The sequence below is a fragment of the Poecilia mexicana genome, unplaced genomic scaffold (genome assembly GCF_051168715.1).
Source record: "Poecilia mexicana isolate PSO_F unplaced genomic scaffold, ASM5116871v1 scaffold_9, whole genome shotgun sequence".
Classification (NCBI taxonomy): Eukaryota; Metazoa; Chordata; class Actinopteri; order Cyprinodontiformes; family Poeciliidae; genus Poecilia; species Poecilia mexicana.
Genome location: NW_028263378.1, coordinates 17,765,202 through 17,787,999, shown reverse-complemented (window position 1 = coordinate 17,787,999; position 22,798 = coordinate 17,765,202). Strand labels below are relative to the sequence as shown.

At 45.5% G+C, this 22,798-nt stretch overlaps 1 protein-coding gene across 1 annotated transcript in view; it reads left to right on the top strand.

Annotated features, from left to right (window-relative positions):
• setbp1 (SET binding protein 1) overlaps positions 1-22,441 on the top strand; it is a 51,285-nt gene extending 28,844 nt beyond the window's left edge. Inside the window, exons 3-7 of the mRNA XM_014992851.2 lie at positions 5,409-5,815; positions 6,449-8,362; positions 8,580-8,787; positions 8,877-9,942; positions 16,405-22,441. Coding sequence (XP_014848337.2) covers positions 5,409-5,815; positions 6,449-8,362; positions 8,580-8,787; positions 8,877-9,942; positions 16,405-16,913 — 4,104 coding nt within the window. The 3' untranslated portion in view covers positions 16,914-22,441. The remainder of the gene's footprint in view (positions 1-5,408; positions 5,816-6,448; positions 8,363-8,579; positions 8,788-8,876; positions 9,943-16,404) is intronic.
• The last annotated feature ends 357 nt before the right edge of the window (positions 22,442-22,798 follow it).

Below are 22,798 nucleotides of genomic sequence, written 5' to 3'. Positions count from 1 at the left end.
ACCAAGACTACAAGGTGAGAGCGAGGGAAAAAGACAGGATCATATCAATCATAAGGTTTCAGAGAAAAGTGGCGGTAAACAAGTCCAGGCACCTCTGTTCTTGTTTTTCTGCCCCCCCACCCCCCTCCTCTTCTCCTCATTCTGCTGTTCTCATTCTTTTACTAACAGCCCCCCTTCCTTCCTTCTCCTCCCCTCCTCCTTCGCCTCTTCCCTCCCCCCGCGCTCCCTCTTTCTCTTTGTGTGTTTGCCTGGACAGCTGCCCAGTTCCATACACAGGAAAAATGAAACACTCTAACCGCTGGGCGCGCTGCCAAATAAAAGGCTGCGAAAAACTATTTGAAGGGCAGCGCGATTGTGTGTGTCTGGGCACGAGGATTTCTGTGTTTGTGTGTGTGTTTGCGTGGGCCGGTGTGCGTGTGGTGGGATGTTGAGATTTTTGGGTGTGCCTGTTTAGGGTGTTCTTTTCCCAGTGCAGTGGGCTGATCGGTCTGCCTGTGCGAGACGGGAAGAAGCTTCAGCTCGCCATCCGACTGGGAGAGGAGAGAACGCGGTTGGTTCACATGCGATCACGAAAAGTCTGGAAAAGCAGAATTTTGTTTTCCCCGAGTCTAGATGAAATTAAATTGAGCATGGAAAAATGTATTTGAGTTTTCAGTATTCAGTCTCTGCTCAGGTGTTTAGGAAATAATCTGAAACCCGCAGCATGATGCTCCCACCACCATGCGTCACAATGGGGGTGGTGATGTGCAGTGTTGGTTTTTAGTAGCATACATGCAGGTCAATAAGCTTTTTCAGTTTCCAGAGCACATGTTGGGTGGGACATAAAGATTTTGAATAACGAAATTGCTTTAATTTTCTGTTATCCCAAAAAAAAAAGATGTTAAATAATTCTTCAAACCCAATTAAAACCCAACTTCTACATCTTGCTAATGTTTTCATGAAAACTTTGCATGATGCTGCCACCAGCTAATCCCAGAATTTCTCCGTTTTTAACTATATTCTTCACATGTTGCCGTCTTCTTTGTGTTTGGTGGTTGTACAAACATGATACTGCCACCACCAGGTCCCACTGGGGGACTTTTCAGTTGGTTGCAGGTTGCAAAGACCTAAACTGGATCATGGATTGAAGGTGTAACCTGAAAGGACTACTCCTCCTTCTCCCTTGTTTCTATTTTACGTCACCTTGATATCCCAGAACAGATCTGAGACTAAGAGTTGTTGATTTTGAAACAGAGATTATTTAGGTTTCAGTGTTTCATGAAGAAAAGCATCCCCTTCATGATGCTGCCACCACTGTGTTAGTTTTCCACCACAGGGTTTTGGGTGCAGACCAAAAAGCTTGGTCTTAGTCTCAGCTGACTGGAGCGGCTTTACATCGTCTGCTCAGCGCGGATGTCCCTGTCCAGATGCGAGTCCAAGTATTATTTGAAACTGAGCTCATCTTAATCCGTCCAGATCCCAACAAGCAGAGAAATGGCCCTTAATCGCCACGCTGAATCAGAAGCCAACTTCGGCTTTTGTGTTGTTTCTTTATTTGTGGAACACATAAGATAATAAAACCCAACTAGTTAAATGTTTTGTGCTGAAATGTCCTTAATGCCATAAAATCTGCCATAAAAAAATCTGAAGGCTTGAGTCTGGGAAGGAGTGGAAATTTTTACTGGAACATTTGTGGGAACCCCGAGAGCAATATTTAACTTTCAGATCAGATCTCAATTTATAAAAGCCCACTGAGAGGCTGAGAGTGATGCGTTCAGGCGCACGCCCACGTATCTGTCCGTAAATTTATGCTGACTCATTTGCAAAGTGCCTTTCAGTTGGGTGATTGCAGCACTTAGTCACATATTATCTATGACCTCCCGAGCTGCTGCGTGCTGACCTTATCTGATGGTTACATCACCGCTGAAGGAGGAATGTGTGCGGCTCAGAAACGGCGGGCGCTCAGGTGTCATGGAGTCGATGTTGGAACAGTGGCGGCGTCTTACAGGTGTGCGCAGATCTGGGACCAGAGCAGACTGTCAACAGGAAGGAAAATGCACAACAGGAACTGAGGACTGAATGTGCTACAGCGATCTTTATCCTTATCTTCTTTCTGCTGGTTGAGACCTGTAGATGGCAGAGGGAGAGGTTGGGGACGGCAGGTCTTGTGCTTGTTAAAAGGTCAGAGTCCACGCTTTGTGCTGCTGATGTCCTAATTTCCTGACTGTTGCCCCCTCCTGCAGGTTAACAGCGACACATAAAGAAATTGCGAATATGCTGGTTAGGAGCAACAGATCCATGTTTAGCAGTTTTCAGCCCGCTGTCCGAGTTGTTAAAGGGCAGCAGAGAGCAAAAACAGCAAACTCTGGTCCATAAAATCGCCTAAAAACCGCATTTCTCGGTTCGGTTTAAGTAAACTCAGACTCAATCCGAATGAACGCCAAGCAGACCGGAGACCGCTCCAAAAGCAGAAGGTGGACTACAGGGGACTGTATCCTGGGTAGATTCCTGCAAAACAAACTTGCGAGTTTTTTGTTTACATTTCATGAAGGCGGAAGTTGTGCTGATGCTTTCTTCAGAGGTTTTCATGTCGTTTCCTTCACTGGTTCGTGGTGCAGCGCCACCACAGGCGAGGAGGTGAACAGATTCTTCAGAGGGTTTGGTTCGTCTTGCAGAGTGCAAGAGTGAAAGCAAAGCGCATCAAAAGAAAATGTAGCAAATCTTTCATTCACACACTGGTGGTGGTGAACTACATGGTAGCCACAGCTACCCTGGGACAGACTGGCAGAAGAAAGGCTGCCCAAAAGCCAGTACCAGGAGAGACCAAGTCCTGCAGACAGACAGAGAGAGCCTGCTGTGGCTGAAGGAAGGAATTAAACGGCCTCGTCTGAAATAAGATGCCACCAATGTTTCCCTGAACTTCTGGTTGCCCAGGAAGCTTTTGGAAACTAGTAGTAGAGGGCCTTGGATTGATATTAGACATAATAATCCCTCTACAGTGATAACTGTTTGATGAAACCGAGGTATTTCATCCATCTCCTAGCAGCCCGTGCCTATTCTCAGCTGAACGCCCGTCAGGTTGAGGCTGACGTTGACCTTATCTGGAAACAAAGAGCCCAGCACAACTCTGAGATTCACTTTGTTGACTAAAACACAGCCGTGAGTACCGGCAGCTCACTCTTTATGACCGCTATTTACATCTGACTGTGAATATCAGACAGTGTGTGCGTTTTCCCTGGAAATGCCTCACACAGAGAGACACAGAGACGGGGCGGGTTGGGGGGAGGAAGGGGGAGGAAACTAAGAACAAAAAGCTGAACTGGTGCCAATATAACCCAGGCTCAACCAGGAAAAAGGGGAGGTGTGTGTACTGGTGGTGGTGGAGCACCATTTGTATTTTTGTCTTCTTATTTCTCCCCTCTTTTGCCTCCATGTTTCCTCGTTTTTATTATCTCTCTGTGGTTGCTTTGTGGTCGGTGGGGAGGATGTGTATGGTGCATATGAGTGTGAGACTGTCTGTCTTAAACCGACGTCCCCCTCCAACCCCCCGCCCCCTTAGAATCTGTCTCTGTCATGGCTGCCCTCCTTTAACCCGGAGCAGCAGGTTTTCTAGGACAGGTTAAATGAGAAAGCGAGCGTGTATCAGGTGCCTGTCATCTTACTCCTCTCTGGACTCTCCAGCTCTCCTCTGGTGTCAGTGCGTGCGCATGCACACACTCTGTGAGCTTTGAGATAAATGGCAGCATGCGTGTGCGCTGAAGTGCATGCATTTGCTGGCTTTGTTAATCATTTACGCTGCTTAGTGTTTGTTTGCTTGGGCGTGTTTTTTTTTTTTTTTCCATGTGCTGTGCAACTTGGCGGTTGTGTGTGTGTGTGTGTGTGTGTGTGTGTGTGTGTTTCTGTGCTTTGCCAGTGAACAGACTCTGGAAACAACTCTCACTATTTGACTTCCAATAGAAGACAAGATGGCATGAAAAGTGTTGTTGAGGGGATTGAGCAGATGAAAGCAGGAGCAAACGTTAACACAGTGAACAATGGAGGGTGTACAAATGCCCTGTGTGTGCATTACACGTATTCACACAATGTATTTGCAGAGCACCTGCTCGCATACATGCATTTTGCGTTTCTGTATAGAGAACTCTTTTTTTTTTTTTTTTTTTTTTCTCTTTTTTAAACCGTTCAAAACTTAAATTGACTGTATGGAAGTGTGAGGGTGTCTTTGTGTGTGCACTGGCGCGTCGACGTGTGTGTGTGCATGACCATGAGAGGCAAACCTGTGGTTAGGTTACATCTCCCTGCTGTGCAGCAGAACAGTGTCTCGTTGCGTCATACTGAGTCTGTTAATAACAGGCTAAACCACAAAGGCCATCCGCTGCTCTATTTCTCATCTTCCAGCGGTACACTGATTATGCAGCAGTGATACATTAGGCACGGTTGTCTTGTCTGATGCAGCACATTGAGGTCTTACACATGTAGTTTATGTATTAAGTACAATGCATTGATAAAGTATTGAAACCAATTTCTTTTGCCACTTAACACCCATAAACTTCAATGTGCTTTATTGGAATTTTATGCGATAGACCAACACCAAGTAGTTTCGAATTAAAAGCATAGATAGGTTTTCAACGTATTTTGCAACTAATAATCTGAAAAGTGTGGCGTGAATTTGTAATGAGTCTTTCTTGAGTAAATATTTTCTCTGCACGTCTAGAGAGTGAAAGACTTGACAATTTGTCAAACGTGGAATTTTATTTAGAGCAAAAAGAGAAAGCATGAGTGAAGCAGCACAAATTATACATTTTTATTAGTAAAAAATGTTAAAGAAACACACCTTTTTTCTTTCTCTCCATACAAAGTCCCAATAACATGCATAGGAGCTTATCAATGACAGAATGTGGAAATGTTCAAAGGGGAATGAATGACTTTGAAAATTTATTTCAAACGGTTAAACATTCGATTTGTTTGACACTCGACTGAGAGTCAAGAAGATACAAATGAAGTCCAGATCTGAGTCAGAAAGGTGAGGCGATGAGGGTGGGTTTAGCTACTGCGATACTGCGTGAGCTCAAACATCTCCAACTCTACCCTCCCTGCTCTCACAGCATGAAACATCCTTGCTACAGGAATTTAATTGCTCTGTAAACAAGGCCTTTGTTTTGCTGCACATTGTTTGCTCTCGCACAAAAGATGTATTAAAATCCTCGGTTTTACTATGAATAGAGATGAATGTCATATCGGAACTCCGTGGTTCACTCATTCAAAGTGTGCTTACAAACTGAAAAATGTACACTAAGCTAGCTGAATGGCGATGGTAGTCGTTTCTATTTACCCATGCGTCTATCAGTCTGTCCCTTGCAGCTGTTTGCTGTAAGTTGTTTTCTGGTTCTCTGAGTAAACAGTGAGATTCTTTTGTATTCTCTTGTCTCCAGACTTACGAGCGCCAGTTCAGAATGCCTGAGCAGAGAGAGGGGGGTCTTCTGCAGCTACTGGGTGATCCCGCTCCACCCAAACACCAGCCGCGCGGCGCCCTTCTCTCCAACGCCCAGCAAACGCAGCATGGCCTCACTCAGAAGTTCCAGCACAGTCACACGCAGCCGCACCAAATCAGTCCCGATTGGATCACGTCTGCGGCAGCTTTTTCCTCGCCGGGGCAACCGGCCGGCGTCGAGTCATCCGGAGACTTGGCAGGAGGGAGCAGAGGGTCATTGCTTGACGCGACGCAGCCTTACTCCCGGGCGTCGACCTCAAGCCCGTCTCCCCAGAGATCCATGACTCCGGACCTGCAGCTACCAGTGGTCACAGACGCCAGCATTCTCAACCTCACCTCACTGAGCAGGTAGGGTTTGATGGGTGTCCAATATGCAGCCTGGGAGCCACTTGCAGACCCCTGGACTGACTGTGTTTGTATCTTGACTTCAGTTCAAGAAAGATACAAATTTGTGCCCCCCAGCACAGATATTTGACGTAGATGGAGACTTTCTATGAATTGGGAAAAAATTATCACAATGTAAAATATTGTATTAAACAACCACGCTTTTTGCATTCTCTTGCCAGAACCAGTGACTTTTGCTCAAAAGCAAGCTTTGCTGCATCCCAAAATGCTTTTAATTAACTTCATAAATTTAATACAGCAAACCTTTTCAAAGAAAGAGTGACCTAAATCCTAATGTTATTGATCAGATTCGACTAAATTGCTCTCTTTTTTCTCCCAAGTGATACCTAGGAAATTTGCACAATTATTTTTATTCAGGCAAATGTGCATAACCGTTTTTAAGTTTTGGATCTAGAATAATTTACACATCCCTTTTCAGCAATAAATCTGACTACTTTATTTGTTTAACTGAAGTAATCGCATGCTTTATTACCATGTGACAACAAGTTTGGACATCCCTGCTGCAGATACACTGTTTGAGATGATTGTTGAATGTATGAAACTTAATCTTTCTTTCATGCATCCCCCTCTCCGTAGGGGAAAGGGTTTGCAGGAGGTCAGCGAACAGCTCTTTGGAAACATCAAGAGGAAGTATGGAAGGAAAGACTCTCAGAGGATGTTCGCGAACCCCCAGAGCGCTGATGCACCTTGGGGAAGGCAGTCGGAGAGAGAGTCGGAGAGCCCCGCTAACTCTGAAGAGAGGCAGAGATACAGGCAAGAGGGGACGGCTGAGCAGTTCCAGGAAGCAAGGGAGGAACGAAGGAAAGACGAGCGAGACCAAGCAAACATCGGGAGGAGAGGCGATGAAGAAGAGAGAGGAATGCCTGTGCAGGCGGAGGACGGGAAAGGAAGAAAAAGGCGGCGGAGGCCTTCATTTGATGAGTCGTTTTCCATGGAGGAGCGGTCCCTGCAGCAGACTCTGGATACTCCAGAGAAGCCCCCGGTCGGACCCCCAGAACCTAAAATAGCACACAAGATAGAGGCCCACAAAAACGATTCTCGACTTTCAAGTCAGAGGGGCAGCAGTGCAGACAGGGTAGAAAAGGCAGAAAAAGCTGATAGGAGGGATAAAGCAGAGAGGGGAGAAAGAGGAGAGGCAGGTACATGCGGACCTGACCAGGAAACCGATCTGAGCTCCAACAGGGTGAAGAAAAACCCGGTGGGCCGACCCAAGAGCCTCACAGATTCCCTGAAACTCAGAGAGGCAACATACAATCAGATTAACAAACCCAGTCTTAGCATGAACCCCAGACTCCCCAGCCCCAGCTCTAGAGTTAGCTTGAGTCCGACGTCCAGCCCTAAATCCAGGATTAATATCAGTCCAAGTCCAAGTCCCAGACCAAGGATGGACCTGAGTCCCAGTCCCAGTACTGGGAGCAGCCCTGCAGCCAATTCCAGGCCAACCAAGGTCAACGAAAGGTGGTCCTACCTGAAAGCTAAGAATCATACGAGTCTCACCTCCCCTCAGAGAGACAGCATGGGCAGCCCCTCCGCTCTGTCAGATCCGCCCTCTGCCTTCCCAATCACCCCCTCCAGTCCGCTCTACACCAACACCGACAGCCTGACCGTCCACGCCCCCATCAAGAGGAAGCGTGGACGTCCCAAGAAGCAGCCGCTCCTGACCGTCGAGACGATTCACGAGGGCACGTCCACCTCACCTCCGAGCCCGCTGGCGAAGGAGTCAAACCTGGGGATAAGCCGCAGGAGAAAGATGCACACGCTGAACCCACTGGTGCACGCGGCGTCCTCGTCTCCCAGCGACGGTTTCAACAGTCTGAAGGTAAAGCGAGGCAGAGGTCATCCCAGGGCGGTGATCAAGACCAAGCTTGGGAAAATGCAGAGCATCCTGAACGAGATCCTCTCTGGATCCAGTCAGAACGGCTCCCTGGCTCTGAAGTCGGCTTCTGCTCCGGTTACCTCAGCCATGAGCGCCATGGCGACGACCATCGAGGCTCGATTGGGAAAGCAGATTAATGTCAGCAAGAGAGGAACCATCTACATCGGTAAAAAGCGAGGGCGTAAGCCCAGAGCGGAGACCCAAGGCTCTGTCGCCCTCAAAGCTAGCAGGGACAAGCCCCAGATGTCTCTGTCCATGTCCAGTTTTTACGACAGCCCTGCAGTGCCTTCCACCAACTCGTCTCCCAGCTCATGCGCTCCGTCGCTGAGAGCCAGCAACACAGACGCCACCATGCCGAGTTTGCAGCCCATCTCGGCCCTGCCCACCAAACCGTCAGGAAGAGGATTTCTCTCTGGCGGCTGGAAACTTTCTCCTCCTCGCCTCCTGGCTAACTCACCCTCCCACCTGTCGGAGGGGGCGTCGGTGAAGGAGGTGACCCTGTCCCCCATCAGCGAGTCCCACAGCGAGGAGACGATCCCCAGCGACAGCGGGATCGGGACAGACAACAACAGCACCTCGGATCAAACCGAAAAGGGTCCCGCCTCTCGTCGCAGGTACAGTAAACTGTTCAAAAGTTGCCAACCATTGATTTAGCTGTATCATCGTAAATATAGATCATTTCCATAGTTTTATCTGTTGAACATTTTGGAAACTATATTGAATTTTTGGTTGTAAGCTGACAAAGTTTGGGAAGGTTGCTAACTACTTGTTTTTCAAGTTACATTCACTCTAATGTTTACAATTTCTGAACTGCATGCCTTGTATTTGCAGGTACTCGTTTGATCTCTGCGGGTTCGAATCCCCGGAGGCCGCCGCTCTGGACACATCCACCAGGGGGAGCAGACCGCGCTGTGAACGAAAAGTTACTGCCGTGGACAGCTATCTGTCACAGCAGGAGAAGAAGCAGAAACATCACCGGAGGAAGAGGAAATGCCTGCAGACTCGGGACCATCTTCACTTTCTCTCTGAACTGGAAGAGGTTTGTAACGGCGTCATGAAACATTGTTTCATTTGTGATAAAGTGCGAGCACTAAGCCGGTGTGGTGGTGGTGTTGTTGTGCCTTCCAGGTTGTGTTAAAGTTCCAGCAGCTGCGGGTTTCTCACAGGCTGTACACCTGCTATCCTCAGCATCCGTACCCATCTATCTTCCGGCTCAACTTTCACCATTACTACCCGCTCAGCTACGACTCCTACGCCTGCGACTCCGGCTCGTACCTGCGCAGGAGTGCAGACCTGAAGGCCAAACGGAGGCGTGGCCGTCCGGCCAAAGCCAGCGAACCGATTACATCCAAGCTGCCGTTTGTCCCCGGATATGGCTACGCGCTAGGAGGGGGGAATTACTATGCAGCGCCGTATGCGATGCCTTACGCACCTCCTCTGAATCTAGGCTACTTCCCCCCAACGCCACCGTTTTACCTGCCCCACCACTCGCTCGGGCCTGCACCCCCGTCCCCTTTCATGAGGCCCGCCGTCCCACCGCCAAAGGCCTTCCTCTCGAGCGGGCACCCCAAACTGCAGGTGGGGGCGAAGATCCGCAGTGCCAGTGGCCCCCTGCAGGGCCCCACTGTGAGATCGGAGGCTCTGGGCTCCCTGAGCGGCGGCAGTGCAGGCGGTCTGGCCGGGGTCCGCCTTCATAAGAGAAAGCACAAACACAAGCACAAGCACAAGGACGAGCCTCTCCTTTCCCCGCGGGACCGCCAGGAGCTGGGCGGACTTTTCAGCGGCGCCAAGACCAACGTGCGGCTCGGCATGCTGAGCGAGAGGAGGGACTTGGCCGGTCAGGGTTCCTCAAAGCATCTGGAGAAGCAGAGGGGCAACGCGAGGGGCCCCAACCTGGGGTCCGGCCTGGGGATTTTCGAGTCGGACCAGCTGTCCGGCCACGCGCTCGCCGACAGCCAGTTCCACTCCCGTCAGACTGCACAGCCTGCGAAGGGCTTCATGAGCGGCTACGGCAGCCAATCGCAGCGGTCGGAGGCGGCCTCTGACCTTTTCTCGGGGTTACGGGAGGATGAGTGTGCCGGGAGGAGCAGAAGGACTAGGCTCGCTGTCTTCGGAGATCAGGGCTTAATGTCTTTCCAAACGGCCAGGCAGGAGCCGGAGCAGATGAACGAGCGTTCTAGTCCAGCTCTCACTGGTAAGCGTCACATTACGACCTTTCTGTTTGTTTCCGAAGAGAAAGCACTCACTCTCTTTGATTTCAAACAACGCAGCGTACATTTGAATGTCAGAACATTAAAAGGTTAACTTATTTTAGTACTTTGGTCTAAAAAGTGGAACTGTAGTGACTCACAAAATTAGAATATTTATGGGGTTCTTACTAATGGAAAATGTTATTTTACACAGTCATAAGGCTTGATTGCCTGTCATTGACACACAAGGAGGATTAGTCACAAAAAGTAATTTTAAAAGAAGCTGACTGTTTAGATTACTGTTTCCAGGCATGTTAATGGAAAGTTGAGTGGAAGGAAAGTGGTAGAGAGCAAAGGTGAGGTAGATGACAGAGCAGCTAGGAAAAGAAAGGCAATACATAGGACATCAATACAGCATAAAACGCCACAAATAGAGCCAGATTACCAAACTACACTGAAAGCCCAAAGGAAAGTGAAGGGGGAAGTAAGGGTGGGCGATATAGATGTATTGCTTTTTGTACTATTGTGGTAAGGATAAAGAAAAAAAAATATTTATTTCTGTTTTTGGTATGACTGTGACTGCATGGCACCCCAAACACAAATACAGCTCCTGAAACCATTCCCATTTGAAACAGGCTTCTCCAGGACACCACTTACTTAAAAACACAGTAACCGCTTTTAATCGTGTTTTCAGATTTACTGGTACTTATTGATGCTCTCGTGGAACAGTGGAGAAAATGGCGAAAGCAACATTTCCGACCATACTGTCAGTTTTTTTTTTTTTTTTTTTTTACCATCAAGAACTGAAATTGTTAAAAAAAAAAAACACACTAAATTCCCTCCCCTGGGGGACGAGTCACAAAATGCTGCTGAACCAGAGACAATCATCAGAACCCAAAAGTCTCATCTTCAGATGAAAGTAAATTTTACATTTAACTTGAATATCAACAGCAATGGGTTGGCGATTGATTGATTGATTCATTCATTTGGAAATAAAGTTCTCAGAGTCTGAAGGAGAGTTGCCTGATGTTCAGGGTCAACAGAGAATCTGTGGCTCATCATCCAGAGGAAGATGAGGAACGCAGACCGGCTGAAGGCTGCTATCAAAGCAACCTCACGCTGCAGTGATCCAGTTATTCATGGACAGGGAGCCCTGACTGAAGGCTCACTTCATATACTTACTTTTCAGTAGGCAGATATGTCGGCATTAAGATATTCCTGTTATTAATGACCTCACAAGACATTCTAATAGCCTGGGAAACTAAATTCTTGCTTTTCATTTAGCTGTAAGCCATATTCCTCAACAGAAATATGGAGATGCGTGCATCAGTTCAACATTTTGAACCAAACTACTAAAACTAAACGAACTAACGCGCCGAGTTGCACCTGTCGTGTCGGTGCCGCCCAGCAGGCCCGGTCGCACTGAGGTCCTGACTGAACCCACATGCAGCCAGGAAGTTTTCAAAGGGAAATGAAGTTTCCCTCTCGCACGTGCTCATCGACGAACGCTGCATGTAAACAACAAAGCCCAATCTGCCGCATAGCCACTAATTGCTCCAACGCCAGCGACGGGAGAGCGGATGCACATGTGTTGTTACAAAGCAGCTGTGTGGGATCTTAACCTGCCAAGGTTACTGGACTGTTAACATCGGCAGATTGAGATCACTCTCTAGCTCAGTGATAATGGACATCTGCTACGCTCTGTGTCTCCATGCAGGCAGAGCTAATAGGGCTTTCTTGACTAAAGATGCGGTACCTGCAAAATGCTGCTGTTGTTTATAAATAAACTCGGGTGCAGGTTAGGTCCGCGTTCTCACAGAGCAATGTGTAATTTGTTACATTCTGTATTTGGCTGTCTCCGAGCACATCTGGCCGGGGATAAAGAGAACGTAATGCATGGGAGACAACCATAATTCACCGATCTCTCCGTCCCCCTCCCTCCCTCTCTTCCTTCTCTCCTGCCAATGCGTTCGCCAGAGATATATTATTCACACAGTGTGATTTATTTTCTACAGACACGCCGTAAAAGGCTCTTGCCTGTGTTAAAAGAGCTGGCTGGGAGCCAGGGATTTAATGACTGGGGCCCAGTCCAGTGGTGGGGAGGAGAAGCCAGGGGTTCGGGCAGAACGCACCCCCCTCACCCCAGGGGATCCAGGACGGATGACTCATATGCGCGGCCCCTCAGCCCACCCCCACCTCTTCCATATTATCGTTATAGTACCTCATCTACTCCTGCACATCCTTACCCTTTTTTTTCTTCTCCAGTTTTGCCTTTTCTGCAGCTCTTGCCCTTGCTCTCCTCCTCTACCTTGCTCCCACAGCTCTCACATCCACTTCTCCCCCCCCACTTCTCTCCTTCCTACTTACTTCCTTTCTGCCTTTCACCCCCGTCTCCCTCTCCTCCCAGATTACCTTCTCTATTCCCCATTCCCGTTGCCCCTTCTCTAGCATGACTTACTGCTTCACTTCACCGCCTTAGTCCAATTAAAATACAGGCTCGTGTGCATATGAGTTCTGCTGCACACGTTTGCACATGCAGGCACGTAAACGGATGGGTGGGGGTGGGGGGAATCAACTACAACCTGCAAAATTCACAGCAGATTATATATCCAGGAGTTAGAAGAAGCTGCTCTGTAAAATGTTTCAAAATGGTTGCTAAAAATATTATAGTTACTTGAATATTTTGTTACCTTTAATCATTATTTTGATTTAAAACTGAGATTAATGAGTATTTTCCTCCCTTTGTTTCCACACTTTCTGTTTTTCTACTTAGAAATAGAAATATTTCAAAAAGTCTGAATCATATGCAAAAAAAAAAAAAAGTTGTAGTAGTCTTTATTCAGTCATCTGATGAGCAGTGTGCAGCAACAGTGGGCTGGAGCAATGCTGGATCCCTTTAAGTCTCATGAAGTTGGAGCCATTTTTGTTTATTTAGGCGTTTACTCTGGAATCTCATTAAATCGGTTGTAAACCAGAGGAAAGGCATTCAGAAAGTTTCTGCCGGTGTGAAACCGAAACTTTTTAAAACTTTGACTCCAGATGCAGATCTATGTTTGGTAGCAACTATTCTAATCAGTTGACTTATTATTGTTTTTATTGCAGTAGCGAATGTGTCAAAAGCTGTTTTCCCACATTGGCATTGCTGAGGGTTGTTTTGTTAATATTACTAATTAATGCCCAGCATGGTTGGAGTTTCTCTAGTTACAGTTGTATAGTATGTGTAGAAAAAAAATATTTCTCTGTTTCTTTTTTTTTTTCTTTTGTATGTCATTAAAATTACTTTAAACCACAGGAATGATGCGGTGGAAAATATAATTGGCTTTGTTTACTGCTCTGGACTCGGTCAATCTTTTGCATGAATAACTGCATAAATGCACGATTTCATTTGCTAAATGACAGCATGCTCCTGTAATGAGCAGAGCCAAGATACGGTATTAAAAAAAAAAGAAGCTTAATGTCTGTAAAGCACAGAACACTGTCTGCTTACCTCATCCTTAAATGAGATTAGTTCACATTTCCCATGAAAACCTGATGGAGGGGGAAAAGTGCAACCGCAGCAGAGGTAGCTTTTAAAATCATAAACAGACATAAATATTGAGAAGAAGAACGCATGAGGAGAAGACGATAAGGAAAATGTAAGACAGAGCGAGAGCAGAACGCCGGAGGACGAAGATCGATATCTAAAACATCTGGAAAGAAGCGAGAACAGCCAGGAAGGCCGAGTCACATGACGCTACAACCTCTGCACGCAGACAGAACCTGAAATAACTTTCATCGTGGAGGATGACTTTATCCTGCTAGTCGGATACGAAGCGGGCCGTGGAGGTGGGGATGCCTCTCTGCTCCTCAGAGGAACAGGTCCTCGGTGCTACAGAGTCCCTCGCGCCAGTGAAGGTCATCGGTTTTATGTTCCGTGTATGGAGCTCATAAATTTCTGCTACTTTGTAGTGTGCATGTGTGCATGTGTGCTCACTTCTGTGCAGCTCATAAACCGCTGCTACTGAGTGCTTTCTGCAGTCACTAATTTCACTGCCCCTTCTAACTTTTTTGGCAACCGTAAAGTGAAAATTTACAGCATGCAGCTGATATAAGCAGCTTGAATGTTATTAGTCAAAACTCCACACCTCCTTGTGTTATTTGTGAAGTCACAACGGGAGCACTTCCACTCAGAATTACCAACTGGTGCTGGTCCGGCATGAAATGCATGTTTCAGCCACGCAATAATTCTCAAACATCCGGAGGATTTTTTTTTTATGTGCTTTGACTGTGATTTAATGTTATTTTTGAAACACTGCTTAAAGTAAGTATAGTTATATTACTCAAATACGTAGTAAAATTAAAATGTTTGTACAAAATCACTTAAGATGACTTTGGACTCATCAACAATCATAATGATTCATGTCATTTAAACAGAGTCAGTTAGCCCAAAATAGATTGAAATAAAGTGTAATACAAAGATTTGAGAAAACAATGAAATGAAATTATGATGACAATTAAGCATTTTTTTCTTCTATATAACACACCATAATTCATGGTGAAACAAAGTGAAACCTAATTTTTTTATTTTTTTTTTATGGTTCTGAAATGGAGCCAAGAAGATATTAAATGGGGATATTATTGGGCAAAGAGGTAAACAAACAATTTAGAAAAAGAATAATTGAAAAATTAAAACTACCATTATTGAAGAATATCTTTATTTCCATTGAAAACTGTAGGAGAAACATCTATGAAAGTGGGAGTAAATCTAAAATAAACGCACACTCAGCGAACCGTTCTCTGACGAGCCTCTTAGCCTCACGAGGACCTGAACGTAGATTTATGCAAAATATTTCACCCAGTGACAGTAAACTGTGAAGACATGAACAGAAAAGGAGCAGATGTTCCACAAATCATTTAATACACGTTTTATAACCTAAGTAAAGACCAGGCATGGGCTGGTTTCAAAAGCGCATAAAATATTTCTGTCCTACCGCTGCTGCCTTTTAAAGTCCTTTAAGTAAGACGTTAAAAAACGTTCTGGAGACACCTAATGTTTTTTTCAGCTCTACGGTGCATAGAATCAAACAGAGCTGCACCTCCCCCACCTGTTGCTGCACACTGTCAGGGAGCTGGCTGAAAGAAGGCTACTGCACCTTTTCCCTTCTTAAAGGAAATATTAAATTGAGCGTTTGGGGATATTTGTGGTTGTGAAAAGCGTGGCTAGACATGGTGTGGGTACTAGCTGAACGTCCTGCATTACTCTTATTAAAGTAATGTTAAAAGTTGGTAAAATTCTGGGCTAATTAACCAACTGCATTAAATAAAAACAGTTAGATTATGTATGTTGTTCCTAATGTTATTAAATTTGAGTATTTTTACTCAGGTTTATGATATCATGCCTATTCTCATTTAACTTGTGCATAAACTTCATTATTTTACAATCCTACCACACTTTTATTGAAGTGCTGGATCACAACAAAAACCAGCTAAGCTGTAACAGCAGGACTGTGGACCAAAACAAGAAATGACCATTTGGGAACCAGCGGCCGATTGTGCTTCTCCCTCCATTTTGGCTATTGCTAGCTCTGAGCGCCGGGAACGGTTCCCAGACAGGGAGGAGAGGGTACGAGGAATTTTTTGGTGTGTGTGTGTGTGTGTGTGTGTGTGTGTGTGTGCGTGTGTGTGTGTGTGTGTGTGTGTGTGTGTGTGTGTGTGTGTGTGGAGGAGGGGTTACGGTGTAGGGGACAAAGATTGAAAACAAAAAGAGAGACTGAAAAAGGCCCAAGATCAGGAAGCTGTTTGTGAAATGAAGACGGAAATGAAACGGTGCAGTGTTTCCAGTTTAATTGAAAATGAGAGAGCGGCATATTGCCTCCCATGAAGAGCGGAGAGGAGAGGAGAAAGAGAGTGATGGGAAAGAGGGAAGGAGAAAGAATGGAACAGCGTGTAAAGGGCACACTGCCCAGTTCATCAGTGTGAAGGAAACAATATGGCTCGAGTTTCTTCTGCTCAGCCATTCTGAACTGCTGAATTCATTATTCCTGCGTGTTGGGGCCTTCTGCATGCGTGCACATGTGTTTTTCTCTTTGTGTCTATGTGATGCTGGGGGATATATGGATGTGTGTGTGTGGGTGTGTGTGACTTTTTGGCTGCCTGTTCTCCAGATGCACCAGTTTGTTTCTGTGTGGCGACATATTAAATGGTTGAAGGAGACATTTCTTTGGGTTTCCTGCGAGCAGAATAGGATCTCCTCCTCTCTGCTCTCTAGCAGACAATTACAGGATAGGATCTGCTCTCCTGGCTCAGCTGGGCTTTGAAAAGCTTACATGAATATCTCAAAATTAGCAGGAAGCTCTTGAGGCAAAAAAAAAAAAAAAAAGAAAAAAGAGACCTTCTTCCATGAGCTAAATTACATGATGCTTGCACGAAAACTCCTGCTTGCTTTGCAACCTATTTACTCACCTAAATCGTTCCCTTTTACTCCCCAGGTGTCCCCGGTAAGAGGAGGTATAAACGCCGTGAGGTGGAACAGATCCAGAAGGACGTCAGGAGGATGCATTCTTTGAACTTTGATCACGTGCAGAAGATCCTGCGTGCCAAGCGTCTGCAGCGACAAGCCAAAACAGGAAATAATGTCATCAAGCGGCGGCCCGGGCGGCCCCGAAAGCAGCCCTTGGAGGAGTCGCAGCCGGCCACCATGAGGGAGGAAGTCTGGGCCGACGCTCGAGGTCTGGACGTTCCGGCCAGCAGGAAAGGCGACGGCAGGACTTTGGGGATGCCCGTCCTGGAGAGGTGCGACAACCTGCCGGGTCGGCACAGCCTCAGGCCGAGCCTGGCCCTGGAGGCTCACGAGCTCCCCTCTCACGACTCCATCGCAGCGACTATCGAGACGGTGGTGCACCAGGCGCGATGCGTCCCTCCTCCCGGGAATAAGGAGGGCAAACGCAGAGGCAGGGGCCACAGCAGGGACCAACTGTGGGCGCCTGGCAGTCAGTAGACGCCCTGAACTGACGGTAGAGCAGCTACCAGAATCAGAGCTGCTTCAGGCCTAACAGATGCAGTGCCCTTAAAGCGGGAACCCTTTGATGCACTTTGACTTGTGTCTCCTCCTCCGGTCGGTGGAGAGGAGCCCAGGCGGCGGAGCGGTAACGGAGGAGCGACAGCCTCCCTCCGTCTGCAGAAACCCCGACCAGACAACGGGCTTCTCAAACACCCTCCGGACCTGTTTTCACATCGGCACTCTACGGTACTCTGCGATACTGAATCTGATGCTATAAAAGTGTGTGGTACTTATGATAGAGTAGGATTTCATGTGATTCTTTATGTATCTGATACAGTGACGTGTATGGTACTTTACGATACAGTATCTGAATGTGGCTTTAGCCATATATTTACCAGCAAAGGGGAAGTGGGTGGGGGTGGTTCATATAAAACTGTGCAGCTCTGCTTATTTTTTGCCTTTTTGTGGAAGCTTGTGAGACATGCAGGATAACACATCAGTAATTAACCCTCCCTAACCTGTCTGGGATATTTTTGTTTCCCCCCCTTACCATTTTCTAAGGTTTCTCGCCCACTTTTCGAAGAAATTCACACTTCCTTGGCAGCTCATCTTCCCCGTTTAACCCCCAATTCTCCTCAGATTTGCTCCTACTGATGTTTTCAATCTGCAGTCCTTGAGCTTCCTTGTTTTCAGTCTGTCTGTCGTGTATTTCTCCCGTCTCGCTCAGGCCTCTCCTGGGCAGGGAATCAAAAGGCAATACGGTGGCTAAAACTTGTCCCCCGACTGTATATAGAACTAAAAAAGTCCACTGTTGCCTGCCTTGTACAATGGGAAAAAAAAAACCAGCTCATAGATGTGTACTGGCTTCCAGTATAATAAATAGAATTGTAGATAATGAAAGTGTGTATTGTTTTATAACCAAAAACAGACATGGGTGTGACTCAAGACAAGTATGTTTTCAGACAGAAGAATACCACGTATATTCATTCATACGCTCATTATTGTGTTTGTATCCAGGGGTGGGGGCGGGGAGGGAGTGTTTTGGGTGAAAGAGGAATGTCGGATGTGTTTTTTGCTGAACTTTTAGAGTTTGTTAAATGCACTATGAAGAACCGTTCACTTGCATCAATCAAAATGCAGCACTTACATGCTTGTTCTAGCCTTATGTGTTCTTTGCATCCGCTGGGTTGGGCGTCCGGTCCAGAGAGCATGCGTTATTTTTTTAATCAATTTATATATGCAGGCCGCGCAGCCAAAAAGCATTAAAAAAAACAAAAAAAAAAAACAAACAAAAACAAAACAAATGAAGCGTAAGTCACAATTGGACAGTTCAATTAACAGCCCCATCCTCCCCTTTTATGTTTCTACTTCAGCTGATTTCAGTGAAGCAAATCCAGTGTTTCGACTTTGAAACCAAAGTCTCAGAACTCCGTTAGGATGTAGTATTTGAAAGTATTAAAGTTTGGCAAACTCTCCACCACATTGCCAGCAATGTAAAGCATTCCTATGTGCACTGTAGAATGTAGCCATGTTGGACCTCGGTGTCAAGGAGCCTTTTGTTTCACTCCTTTTTCTTCTTCTTTTTTTATTTCATCAGTATATGGGACTTTGGATCACGGTTGGATTTTTCCCAGACATAAACAATAGTTCAGTGTTTCTTTGGGAACGTTTTCAGACCGGTGGATTTTTTTTTTTTTTTTTTTTGGGTCAGGTGATATTCTCAGTTGCAGCAGCTCAACTTGTGCCTTATGTTTCCTTTCTATCACGGATTGCATTTGACTGAAGGAACAGAAAGTGGCAAGGAGTGCCCTCCCGAGAGTGACCCAAGCATGTTCACGATTGTGCATATCGACCCTCGTGTCTTATGTCATCAGATCCCTGACGCTGCCTGTGTCCCCTCACGTCTCTCCGTCTCTGGGCGTTCTTCTCGTTTTCTGATCGTTTCATCCTGACAGAGCTGGAAAGGGTGGGACTCGCTGTGTTTAATGCGCATCATGTTCTGACCTAGAAACCGCCGTGCAGCGGTGGCAGAAGAAGAAGAAAAAAAAAAACCCCACTGAGTCAGATCTGCTTCTGACCGGAGGTATCAATTCTTCTCGCTGTCTTTGATGTGGAATTGAACATCACTCGCTCCTAACGAGCGAGATATCTGACAAATAGAGGAACAGAAGCAGCTGTCAGGAGAAAATAATAAAATAAAATAAAAAACACACATATTTGCGTATATTGTTTGCTATGCATCTGGCCATTTACACTGGCAGTGACCTTAAACAAAATCCATGCTCCGGGTCCACTTTGCGACAAAGAGAAACAAGTGGTCTTATTTGCTGAATAAAGTGAGTTCATGTAAGGAGAATTGTGAATAATACCACTAATAATTTGTAATAATGACAAAGTTGTGCAGAAAGTGACTATCATTTCAAGAAAATTATACTTACTGCCTCTCTATGCAGTACAGCCTTAAACAGACGTAAAACTACAGTATTGACGTGTTGGTTGTAAATAGTGTTTTTGTGTCCATCGTGCATGGATACCAAACCAGAGACCGCCCCCATCAACCCGCCAGAGCGCCGCCTGTCTCCACCAACACACAAATAAAGTACCTTGGTATCAGGCATGGGTCGGTTTCCGAGCTTCTCAGAAATTACAGCTTCAAAAAAAAAAAAAAAAAAAAAAAACAGCTGAAGGTTTTCCTTCGTCCAGATGGTTCAATTGACAGAAGACGGTTTTGTCACTTTTGCTCACGAGACAAGTTAAAGCAGCACTTTCTTTCCAGGTGTGAAAAGCAAACAGCCATGCAGTGGAAAGGAGCACAACCCAGCTCTCTTGTTAACATGATAATGTTTTTAAACCACAGTGGGCAAGCTACAATAAGCCCTTTAAACCACTTGTTTTTGGTCTCAGCTATCTATCAAATTGAGAATCATAACTATTTGCTATAAAATCCAATATTAATGTTATTTCAAATGTAGTAATATATTATTTTAACTGCTTCACTGTTCTGATTTAAAGCAATTAGGCCATGCTGTGGTGTCATAACTTACAGTTTTTTGTTATTAACCTGATATTTTTAACTGAAGGTTATCGTGTCGTCAGAATCTCGTACCGACCCATGCCTATTTGGTACGGTCATTATTCCAGCTCATTAATTTACAAAGAATGCTATAATAATCTTCCTTACTTCCTCGTGAAAGCTCTCAGAGGCCCGACTGCAGTACACTGGACCAAAAATAGGGATCTCTGCTGACTTTTGGCTCCTTCCGCCTGCAGCTTGAAGGTGCGTTGTTGTAGCGTGAAAAAGGCTTTTGTGTGTTGGGGGAGCTCTCAAAGGGAAAACACCAAAAATACTCTCAACCTAATGTTAGCGTGCTTCGCCTTGCCTTGGTAGAGGACTTTGTGTGGGTCTGTGGTGGAGGTTGGCTGTGTACCGACGGCTCCTTGCTGCGGTGGGGCGGTGGTCTCTGACGGTGGCGTTAAAGGCCCTGGGTAATGTCTGCGCTGTCCTGTCTGTTTCGTCTCTTCCTCCACCAGCCGATGCTCCGGTGCCTTTTAACACTGACAAGTATTGTCCTAGTCCAGAGCTTTCAGTCGACTCGGAGACTTCAGAGGGGATGTAGTTGTGAGTGGGGATTCATGCTCTCCTGTTAGTCTGGCTCAGCTGGTCAAACTTTTCACGTTTTGCCGCTTCATAACCACAAACTTCAGTGGATGTTGTTGTAGGCTGATATTGGTGAGATGAAAGGAAAACGATACATGGTTTTCTTTTTTTTTTCTATAAAAACAAAAATCTGGACATTGTGGCTTTCATTTGCATTCAGCCCCTGTTAGGCAGTATTTTGAAGAGCCACCTTGTGCTGCAGGTCTATATAGCTCAGCTCATTTATAGGTCTGGACTTCAACTAGGCCATTCTACTACAAGAATATGCTTGGATCTACCTTTCACTCTGTTTTTAGTCTTTGCCCTGCTGGAATTGAACTTTTACCATGTTTCCCATCTCTACTGAAGTAAAACATCCCCACATCATGATGCTGCCACAACCGTGTCTCACCGTTATGAAAATACCGGTGAGATAAAGATACCTGTTGATAAATGCTTCTTTGTTAACTGTGTATTCTTGCAAGTGTTACCAAAGGACCTTCAGCTGCTCCCCTGTTAATGCTCTCCTTGGCCAGCCTGTCGGTTTAGATAGACGGTCATGTCTTGGTAGGTTTTGGTCTTTTCATTTCCATATGATGAATTAAGTGGAATTGGTCTTCATGACTTTTGTTCACCAATGTTTTCTAACAAACATCTGAGGTCTGTACAGAAAGTTTGGCTTCATACTGACGATGAATGAAATCCTTTTGCTCAGCAGTTTGCTTCTAAAGGCCGCTGGGGTCATCTGATTTTATTTAAGGGTATCAAACTTGAGGCGTGCTGCACTTTCAGGGCTTTTATGTGGAAACTATTTCGAAAACCATGTATCACTTTCCTTCTGCTTCACGAATAAGAGCTGCTTTGCGTTGCTCTGTCGCATAAAATCCCCACAAAATCGCAGTTTTAACAGGATAGAATGTGAAAGGGTATGAATAGTTTTGTAAGGCACTGAAATCAAGCTTGTAAGCAGCGTTTGAGCTTACAGTAATATTGCATTAAATGTACAATTAGTCCACAGGGACACCATGCAGGACGAGACAAACTGGCAACTGCGTTCTGGTCTTATTCCCCTGATCCCATGCAGTGATGGGAGTCTTACACCTGGAGTGAGGGAGGGCAGGGAGGGGGGTGGGGGGGTCATATCATGGAGTCATAAAAGTTGTCATCCTTCCAGCATCTGTTTCCCATTCGAAGCTATAACGTTGTTCCGAACTGAGAGTGCAGACGAGGCACTGAGAAAACCAATAAACGTACTTCTGTAGAGCACAAAGTGAGCTCTTCTAACAGCGCGGGCATATTTTAATTTGTATACATTGTGTATTTGAAACCTTTTTCTAGAGTGGCTCTTCTTTATTTGCATGCTCAATTTTGATTGTATGCATAAATATTTTAGACAAGTTGAATTTCAATTGAATTTGAACCAAGACTTGTACATTGTTTGATATGTTTCTTTTTGTAATGGATTTTTTAATTCATGAGGCATTTTTGTACATTGTATGAATATTAAAAACTGCAAATATTTGACATATAGAGTAAATACTAGATGCACATGCATATGCATATATTCCTCACAGTATGTATGTGTAAGCATACACATATATTTTGTATTTGCATTTGCCAGCATACAGATATATGTCTTAAGCACATATATACCTGTATTATATATGTATATCCATGTCTGCTGGCATGCTTTTGGTCATGTTTCTCTTCCATGATCTTGTAGGTTCTTTTTTTTTATTATTTTATTTCCTCTTTCCTTAAAAAGAAATGCTCATTCTTTGCTACCCTTCTGTTGGCTGGCAGCCTTGAGCACTTATTAAGAAGAACTACAGTTGAAGTTGTTCATGTTATCCATTGTGTGAAATAATAAATGACTTTATTGACAGCTCGCAGTGGTTCGTGCTTTCTTCTTTCTGTCAGAGATTGTATTGTTATTCTGTTCCCCTAAAAACTGCTTGGTCACATGCTGAGATTTGCCTCTGTTCCTGCATGTGTGTGTGTGCGTGTGTGTGTGTGGGGAGGTGTGATGGAGCGAGATGACAGGCAGCGGGGTTACTGCACTGCTGAATTTAAGATTCTCTCTGTGAATGAGTCCTACTCTACAGTGTTGCAGGTAAATGAGAGGGAATCCTCTCATCAGATTATACTGCAGAATCTCTCTCTCATACACATGCACACACACATATACTCTCTTCGTTCTTGTTAGCCAATCTCGAAATCGTTTTTGCACAACCCCTTCGGTGTC